The sequence below is a fragment of the Neltuma alba genome, unplaced genomic scaffold, assembly GCF_004799145.2.
Source record: "Neltuma alba isolate B1F8T4 unplaced genomic scaffold, ASM479914v2 tig00011756_pilon, whole genome shotgun sequence".
In the NCBI taxonomy this organism is placed as follows: domain Eukaryota; kingdom Viridiplantae; phylum Streptophyta; class Magnoliopsida; order Fabales; family Fabaceae; genus Neltuma; species Neltuma alba.
In genome coordinates, this window is record NW_021636384.1 from 685842 (window position 1) to 695995 (window position 10154).

The 10154-nt window shown below is 29.6% G+C and overlaps 1 protein-coding gene across 1 annotated transcript; it reads right to left on the minus strand.

Annotated features, from left to right (window-relative positions):
* LOC114717610 (uncharacterized) lies at window positions 1-4606 on the minus strand. Its single transcript, XM_028902820.1, has 4 exons — window positions 4424-4606; window positions 1539-1613; window positions 969-1109; window positions 1-234 (listed from the first exon to the last, which is right to left on the minus strand). The coding sequence occupies exons 1-4, from the start codon at window positions 4604-4606 to the stop codon at window positions 1-3; spliced, it is 633 nt and encodes a 210-aa protein (XP_028758653.1).
* Between the last annotated feature and the right edge of the window lie 5548 nt (window positions 4607-10154).

Below are 10154 nucleotides of genomic sequence, written 5' to 3' on the forward strand. Positions count from 1 at the left end.
CTAAGAGAGAGGGGCTCGTTGAGGGGCGCCCTTCCTTCTGCCGCCGAGGGAGAGGACGAGGCGGGGAAGGCGGAGAGGTGAGATGACGGAATTGCCGGAGGAGCCGTAGGAGGAGGGAGGGGCAATTTGGGAATCCTGGTCGGAGGAAGCGGAGTGGGAGAAGGCGAAGTCGGATTCCTGGAATCCATGCAAAATCCCCGACAGGTCCTGCCCTTCCTCCACCATGTGATCCACCTGCACACATAAACACAATGTTCGGAACTAGTAATTAAGAAAGCAAATTTCAGATTTTGTCCAAATTTAAACAGAAAATGCACATATTTGTCTCCTAATTAATGACTCAAAATAAAGGGATCGCGCTCGGAACCTCTTCTCTTTTTCTTTTTCCATCCTTTTTCATTCTCTTCCTTTTTAACTATTAGATTAATATTTTAACAGCTTAGATTTAAATTTTTTTAAAACTGTTATTAAAATATTAGATTATAAATAATAAATTACAAGCTATATTAAAATTTAATTCTAATGGTTTACAAGTGCACTAAATGTTTTTCAAAATTTTTTATGAATAATTTATAAAAAATTAAAATCTAAACTGTTGAAATATATTAATGTACAGTTGAAAAAAAAAAAGAGGAAGAAAGAGAGGATTGGAAGAGAAGAAAGGTTCCAAACAGCTGTTATACTCATAGAATAGAAAGCGAATACATTTTTTTTGTTCCTATTTAAAAGACACTAAGAGAAATTTTTTTTCATATGGATGTATAATTTTATCTTTTATGTATTATTATATTAATTTTGTTTACACAATATATAATATATAATAAATAGGAATAAAGTTAAAAAGTTATTGATTTTTAAATGAGAGTTAACAAAATTTAAGATTTTATTTTATTTTATGTGAAATATGTTGAAAATGATTTATAAATAGAACCAGAAGAGTAATAAAAACTAGAGAGTAAGAAAAAGACCTTGCAAGAGAGAGAACAGTAGAGGAAAGGGTCCTGAAGAATGCGATCGCAAGTGCAGCAAGCGTTGGCGGAGCCTTTGCATGGCCGTGACTGTGGCCTTTGCTTCAAGAATATCACCTTCGCTCCGTTTATCGTATACGCCTGTTTTGAAGCAACTTTTTGAGTATTTATTTAAATCCAAAAATATTGAAACTCAGCAATACAATTATTTTTCAGTGTACAAATTATGATCAACACTCCCTTTCTACTCCCCTTTCAAAGGAAAAGGTAGAAAAAATATAATGCGCAAAATCCCTATATGTATTTAAATTTTATTGATTAAACAGACTTGAAACCTAGAAAAAGTACAAAATTATTTTATGATGAAAACGAATTGAGGGATTTTTCTAATAAAAAAGTTTAAAAACAGGGCGTTTTGACTGGTTTTCCCGAATCAAAAAGAAAAGAATCTCCTTTATGTGAATAAGATCCCTGGGACCTCTTAAAAACAGAAGTGCAAAAATGGTAACAGCATCATTTCCTCTTATTCATTGTTTTACTGTTTCGGAAGAATAAGGGCATTTTGCTGACCTGAATATTGGAACAATCAATGAGCTTTTCCAGATCACCCAGTCGAACGACGTCGTGGTACACATACCTTCTCACCTGTCCCAACCAGTCACCAAAAATTTTTTAAAAAAAACAATAAATCAATAATAATACTCAGCGCCAGCTGTAATACACCCTCTAATTGGATGGTCAATTGTTTGCAAAAAAAAGCTCTAATTTAATTTTCTTGTTTTTAATAAATAATTTTCCAAAAACCTCGTAGTTTACTTCCACATACATAATTGCAGTGTAATAGGGCAGGTGAACTGTTGCAGGCTTAATTAATGTTACACTTATTTTTTAGTACAAGTATTTAAGTCTCATTCATTTTTTCTCTCCATGATTTCCACGTATTTATCATCACAAATATGTTGTTCATGATAAATTATATTATTGAGAAGTCATGAATAAAAAGAGATGCATACATGGCAGTTATCTCTGTCTGATTGCAGATATTTTATTTGAATAATTGATAATTAAATTTTTATTTTATATTTTAAATTATTATTATATCTTTGAACCAACAGTTAAGAAAATCTGTTAAATGCTTTCATCAAAACCAAAAATAAATAAATACATAAATAAATTCTATGGAGATCATAAAGATAGTTAAAAAAAAAAAAAGGATAAACACGAAATCTAATTTAGATCCTTTAAAGACAGGAAGTTATATTATTAGAGAGAGAGAGGATGAAATTGAGGAACAATAACTTCATTCAAATCTCTCACTATAGACCCCACATTTGTGCCAAAAGAATCTATTTTGCATCATATGTACCTTACATTCATGCTTTTTCTCATTCAATATCAACATTTATATTTAATTCTTGAAAAAAAAATTGTCCACAAGCACCAAATTTAGAAAGATTTTAAGGGTTAAATTCTTAAACTGAGACTTGTAAATATTTGTAATTCTGAATATTAAGCACTTATGTGAATAGCTTTTTTTTTAATGAATGTGAATAGTTTTTGCTTAAATCTTTCAATGCATAATTAGTGGGTAAGAATCTCATTAAAAATAACAATAAATTCCTAAAACATTTTTTTTAAAAAAAGTCCACACACACATATAGAAACCCTTACCTTCTCTTGAAACAGCTAGGCACCAAATTTCTCCAATAATTTATGAAAATAAATAAGTAAAAAAAAAAACTGAACAGAATGAGACAAGAAAATAATTGAAGGCACTATGCAGAAAATAGTGTATAGGAGTAGAAAGAGAACTACAATCCACCTCTATGTGGCATGAAGAATACTATGAAATTACAACACACAAATTATCAATATCAATATTCACATAAATTGATAAAGCTACATTTTCTATAAATAGTCACTAATTTAATTTTACTCATATTTAGCAACTAGCAATATACTGCCAATAGTTGGAGACAATCAAAATTCCTTTTGAACATATTGTGAAAGTTTAAAATTAAACATTCAATTAACTTATTCAGGGCATAAAGTACAAACCAGTCACATCAAATCAAATTAAATTATGATCTCAAACTTCTTTCAACTCTCTCTGAATTTTAGATGTAAGTCATTTTCAAATAATTCACACATACAGATAAATAAAAACAGTTAAAAGTATATAATTTGTTATAAAATTCAAATGATTCTCAATTTTATCCTTATTAATTATAATAAACTCTAATATCACATCAACTATTACTCTTTCCCACTACTCTTACCGGATGTGGACATATATTTATTAAATAAAATATCACGTCTTGTAAAAAGAAAAAGGCTAAAAACAGGGCTCAAGGAGCGAATTGTTGAAACTTATCCTCTCAAATCATTCACCAAAAGGGGAAATATAACCCTTAATTTTTAAATTTTGGGGCTGAAATTGGAGATGAAATAAATGAGGGAATATGGGGAATAGTAATAAATAAATAAATAAACAGAGGAATTGGGGAAGAACAAAAATTGGTCAAACTTTCGCTTTCACTGAAAGGAACAGCTGAGAAACCTTTGCAGGTGGAAATGGATAAAAAAGAGATCTTCCATTAATGGGAAACGAACCAAAAACCAAAAAGTGGGAATCAAACAACCATTTCATGAACCCTTCCCAGGAAACACCATTTTAATTGAGACATTATTGCCCACTTAAAATTTACTCTCCACTCTCTCTTTTCGATAATCAATTCAGTCCCCTCTCAGTTTTAGTAGAAACCCCCTCCCCACAAAGACAAAACAAAACCCAGCAAATTTGAAATATTCCCTGACCAATCCCAAATCCTAAAACCATAGAAAGAGAATCTAGCAGAAACAATTACTAATTTAATTCGTCCTGGACTGCACACACAAATTTGATCTTTTCTTTCTGGGCAAGAATCTTGAGCCAAAGAATTTGCTACTAGGTACTGTACATGACTTTTCCCAGTTCTTTCCCAGCTGAATTTCATCACTGAGAAGCTTAATTATTGAACCATATCTTCATCTTCAGTGTTCAAAGAGAAACCAGAAGGATGCAAAATTAAAGCAGAAGCTAACTCATAATCAGTGACGGTTAATTGCATGCGAGGTACAATCAAAGGAGGCAACAGAGATCCAGTGACACACAAGGCTGCCTCTGAATTAAAACCTCCCAGCACAGACAGAAAACACAGGATGATGATGAAAATCAAAGAATCGTAAGCCAGAAAGTGAACACAGAAACACAAATACTGGGAAATTTTCCAAGATAGAACCACATGCGGGTGCGAAACAGAAGGGGAAAATCAAGGAATTCTCACTTACCAGCGAAGAATTAGGGGAAATTAAGCAGCAGAAAACAGAGAATCAAGATTGGGAGAGAGGAATTAAGGGGGAAAAACTGAAGAGGAGGTTGAAGAATTGATGAAGAAAGAGAGAGAAAGAAGTACCTGGAGAAGAGGGTGGGAGGGGTGAGAAGGGAGGCAGTGGGGGCAGATGCTAAGGCAACAGTGCAAGCAAAAGACGTTCTTCTCGTTCTTCCTGCGATTCTGGTGGACCCCACACGCACCAAAGAATGTCTCCGCCATGAGCGACTCTAGCCATGCAGGCTTCACACCACTCTCATTCATCATTGTCTCCTTCTTCCAAATTCCCCCTTCGTCTTCTTCGTCTTCTTCTTCTGCTGCTGCTGATGATGATCACTCCTATAAGTCTTCAATTCGCACAAGAATTATTGATCCCCTGGCTCTAATTCTTTTGCCCAAACCTCTTTCTCTCTTCTCTCTCCTCTCTCTGGTGAGGATATTTATGAATTGGGAGCGGTCTCTCTCTTTGCTTTGCTTGCAAGCAGGAGTGAAGGACCAGATAGAGATGGCCAATAATTTTCCCTTTTTGTTTTTCCTTTTGGGAGCAAATTTTGATTTTGATGATTCTAGTGTGAGGGAGGTGTGAAAACTGAAAACCCTAGTGGCTAAGCGAAAAGGGCCTGAGAGTCCTATTTATAGAAGAGGAGCTTCCAGAATTGTTGTCGTTTCTAGAGAGAGAGGAAATGGAAAACCCAGAAAGAAAATGGGAGAGAAAAGCCGGGAATAATAAGAAAAATGAAAATGAAATGTTAGAGGAGAGAGAGAGAGAGGAGTTTTAATGGCGGGAAGACAGCCCACCAATGTGTACTGTCTCTGAAAACTTCATTTTTTTTCCTCTCTCTTATCTGAGCACTCTCCACTATGACACCTTCATTTATTAAGGTCGTCCACCCTCTCATTTGACCAAATGTATATCCTTTCTTGCTCCTTACACATTTCTCTCTCTTCTCTCCATTGTTCCATGCCATTATTCCCATTTTTGTTTTTCTAAATCTCATTTTTACTTATTTGTTTGGTAGCAACTTTAATTTTTTTGCTACAAACTAAGGGTTTGTTTAGATTAATTTATAAGTAATTTTTTAAATGTGATTTATGAAATATGAAATAAATATATTAAGAGAATTTTATCTTAATTTACATGAATTTGTTTAAAAGTTTATTTTGAATGAAGTTCCAAAAAATGTTAACTGTGGGCTAATCTCCCTAAAACATAAAGATTATTAAAATAGGTTTTATCTCAATAAAGCTTTTTCTGCACGCAGTTTACACAGAATATTATGTTTAAAAAACTTAGCTATCTATCGGTTATTGTGTCGAGTTTCATTAGTTGTAATAACTGAATTTTCATGATAGTTATGGCTGAAATAATCAAGTTCTCCATAATTTTTCTTATTTTTAAATTCAAATTCCCTAACTTTCAGATAATTTTTACTACGTATTAATATATCAGGATACCATTAGTCACTTGCTTTCTTTTCTTTGTCTTAAAGAAAACTCGTAAGCACTAACGGCTAACCATACATATAGGAAGTGTTTAGATAGAAATAAAATTATAATTTTAAAAATAATTTTACGACATACAAAATAAATACGTAGAGGGATTTATTTTGATTTATAAAAAAAATATTTTTTAAAGTCACTTTTATGGTTTTCAAACACCCCACAATCTCATTTAAAAAGAAGCTTTCATTTCAAGACGCCATACCAGTCATTAGCAGTCACAAACATAGATGGGATGATTCCCTTCCCGGCTAATTTTGCCAGTAAAAAAGATAGAAGAATTAAACATACAAATGTGAATGTTTAACAATTTTGTTTTTGTTGAGTTAAATTTTAAAGCTGATCAAATTGATTATTCGCTTAAGGAAAACTGGTGTTTGCTTCTCAACAAATTTTCGTAAAAATATAAAAAAAAAATTGTTAATTTAAAAATCATTAAAATATGAATAGTTATTTAGAAGATAAATTAACTATATGCTTTTAACTAAAGACGTGCATGTAAAAACTATAAACTTGGCACATTTTAATTAAACGTATTATAAGAGAATATATTGAAAAATTAGACATAATTTTTCTTTATATATATGTGTGTGTATCTATATATTTATTAAACAATAATTTTGCTACAGACAGATGCCAAGGTATATATAGAGTTAAACAAATGCATTGTCAGGTATAAAACATCTACCTCGTTTATATAAAAATATGGGCATACAAATGCTTTGATCAACGAGAACAAGATTAATAATTGTTGTTTCTTTTGTGAAGAATGATAAATAATTTAATTCAAGATATATTTTAAGCTCAGGAATAAGCATGAACAAATGTGTGTGTCTATATACATACGCACTTCTGTAATTATATTTATAACTTATTTTTAACATATCCATATAAATTAAGAAAAATTTTAAAATTTGTTAACTTTATCTTAATATTCGATAACTTTTTAAAATGAAGTCAACATAATAATATATAAAAAGTAAAATTATATATTTATATAAAAATTTTCTCTTTCTATATTATAAATAGGATAAAAAAATTCATTCTCTCTTTATTCTGTAAATAGGACTACATGAGTATGTATGTGTATTTTTTCCGTCCTAAATATAAAACCCTTTTTATAAAAATCTTATATTTATGACTATACTATAAAAAAGATTTTATATTTATGACCGGAATATTCCTTTTTGACCTTGCACAGCGCATGACTGCTTTAACTGAGCAAAAATGCGTCATATGCGTCCAAGTTTTGGCGAGCCCTTATTCGTCTGAGACATGGAAAAGTATTTGTAAAGTGTGGGATTCAAGTTTATGAAAAACGGTGGCTTGAGAATTGGGAAGGGCAATGCTTCTTCTTTCTGGTTTGATAGATGGTCTCTCCTTCCTCAACATATCCTTCATGAAAACAAAATTGATTTATTTGTGCGTATTTATAACTTCACCTAACTTGCAATTAGATTTTTGTAATTTTTTTAATTTTTTATCATATCCTTGGAATTTTACCTAATTTTAATCAAGCTTTCTGTAAAAAAATTTATCTCATATTTATAATTTCATTTAATTTTTAATCGAACCACTGTACTCCTCCGATCCTAAATGTAAAATCTATTTTGTAGTGTAAATTGCCTTATAAAATGAGTTTTATATTTAAGACTGAATGAGTTTTTTTTTCCTTTTTTATCAGTCAATTCGCTCAATCATCCGTACAATTAGAAATGTTTGAGGCATTATCATGATCCAATGGGTTAATTGTCACTTTTGATCTGATGCACGTGATCATATGCACCATCAAGAGAAGGTAACAAATGCGTTGATTAGTAAAAACACCTGCGAGGGCACTGAATTCACCGTAAATAAAATTAGAGTGTCATATACATATGAAAAATAACATCAAGATCACAGATATTAATTTATATTTATATTTTTTTTAAGTTACACTTTGCACATGAGTAAAAATTTAATTGATTTTTTTATGTTTATCTTTCATTGATTACATGTATCTACATTAATTATTATAACTTGATTGAGATTTATATTTCATTTTCTCCCACAGTCCCACTTATTCTCTCTCACTCACCCACTATAATTAAATGGTCATTTGAAAAAATAAATATATTACTTTTAGTTCTTGATATAAAATCTAGTTTGTAAATCTTATATTAACAAAAATATTTTTTTTACACATTTATTACCTTTAATTAATTTTAACTAACCCACACACATAATTTGATTAGTTTTATATTATATACTCCTCCGGTCCTTAATATAAGACCTAATTCTTGAGTTGGTTTTGGTCCTAAATATAAGATCCATTTCTCATATTTATCAATTTTCTCTAAATTACCCCTATGGATACCCTTTCAACCATAGTCAAGTAGAAGAGGAATAGGAGGTATTAAGAAAGATGATTATGGTGTTTTAGGAAAAATGTATCACTTTTCTTATAATTAACTAACTTACCTAACTTCCTTAATTTAATCAAATTAGTTAAATGGGTCTTATATTAAGGACCGGAGGAGTATAATACGAATGGGTTGTGCGTTAAAGGATTAAAACTATAAATCTGAGTTTTCTCAAGTCAAATTTTATGAATTGAGTTTTGATTGAGTCTTCATAAAATATCTGATTTCTCCTTTTTTATACTACATCCAATCTGTAATATAAGAGTTAGTTGATTAATTTGAATAAATTAAAAAAACTAGTTAAATTAGTTATTTATAATAAATAGGTGTTGTCTTTTTAAAATATCTTTACTAATCAGGTGTATTGACTATCACTACCATTATTGTCAGGACTATATTGAAAAAAGATAGATAAATATGATAATCAAAATAGATTGATACTTTATATTTATGATGAAAATAAAAATTAAACAAATTTTTATATTAAGGATCAGAAATAATATCATAGTTATGATTTTTTTAATCAACACTAAATCATAAAATCACCCCACGGTACTGTGTTCAAATGGTAAAAATATCTTCCGCATGTCCGCTTGAACCCGGTTTTCATGTGCCGGCTGCTTCCCCGGTTGTTATGTTCATTTCCCTGAGCTATTTCAATATATATTATATTTATAAATTATAAATATCAATTATTCCCTCGAAGCACTGAAAAAATTACTATTTCTTCGATTACTTGGAAACTATAATTATTTTTTAAGAACAAAATTTTTTATTAGGTTTGGCGATCTATTATATACAAAAAAATAATGCTGATTATAAAATGGAACAATAGCTATACTTTGAAATAATTTTGAACTTGTTTAAAATAAAAGGAAAGAATATTTATTTTTATAAATTCACTTAGTTTTTATTTTATTTCTATCATTCAAAGCATTAAGGGAAAACCGCAAAAAAAGACTGTGAAATTAAAAAAATTACACTTAGGGACTAGTTTATAAAAATTGTTGTCAAAACCCATGCTAATATTATTATGGATCCTAAATTTTTCTAATTTTACAGTCTTTTTTGTGATTTTTCCAAGCATGAACCCTTGAGTATTCATAATTTACAAAAATTTTAATTTAACCAGAATGATCTTAATCTTCATTTGTATACTTTGCTTAGGCCAAGAATGACACAAAAATAGAAATAATCAAACGATATTGGCTACTTCTTCAATAAAATTACTGACAAAAGACTGATATAGGCCCAGCTCTGAAATTATTTGAACTCTTTAATCATTAAATTTTATTCAGTAATAATTATTCAACAATAAATGAATAAATGGTATTTATTTAATGAAATTTAATCGAGAAAATTTTTGAAAAATTTCCCGAAAACATTTAAAATTTGTGTGAGGATCCATATACAACTTATTTTCAATATATATATATATATATTTCTTTTTCAGGTGCATGCCACTTATTTTTAATTGTATATAAAATAAAAAATATTTGTACATACCTAAAAATATGATACTACATGATGAAGAAGAGTTGTATCCACTTAAAATGAATCCAAATCCTTATGTATGTTTTGGATCATAAATTTTGTATTGTACTATTTATTTTTAGCAAATTTCATAATTCAATTTAACATACAAATATATTTAAAAAATAAATAGTGTTTTTTATTAAAATAATAATAATAAAATGACTGTTGAATTTTAAAATTATAAATTAAAAATTATTATAAAAATGTGTTGTCACTTACTTTTTGAATGGTTAAAAATTATAAATTAAAATTGTTTTTTTATGCCTTTTCGTAGAAATTAAAAATAGTTGTGACATGCACAATGACTGATTGATGTAGCATCAGAGTCTTTTGGAAAAGCCTTTTGAGAAAATAATAATAATAATATTAATATTAAT

What these genes read in the sequence shown, in the direction of transcription:
- LOC114717610 (XM_028902820.1), bottom strand. Translation starts at nt 4,606, where the DNA reads ATGATGAATGAGAGTGGTGTGAAGCCTGCATGGCTAGAGTCGCTCATG. An exon ending in CCTCCCACCCTCTTCTCCAG is followed by an intron (nt 1,614 to 4,423) that starts GTACTTCTTTCT and finishes TGGTTGGGACAG; the next exon opens with GTGAGAAGGTATGTGTACCA. An exon ending in ACTGTTCTCTCTCTTGCAAG is followed by an intron (nt 235 to 968) that starts GTCTTTTTCTTA and finishes TTATGTGTGCAG; the next exon opens with GTGGATCACATGGTGGAGGA.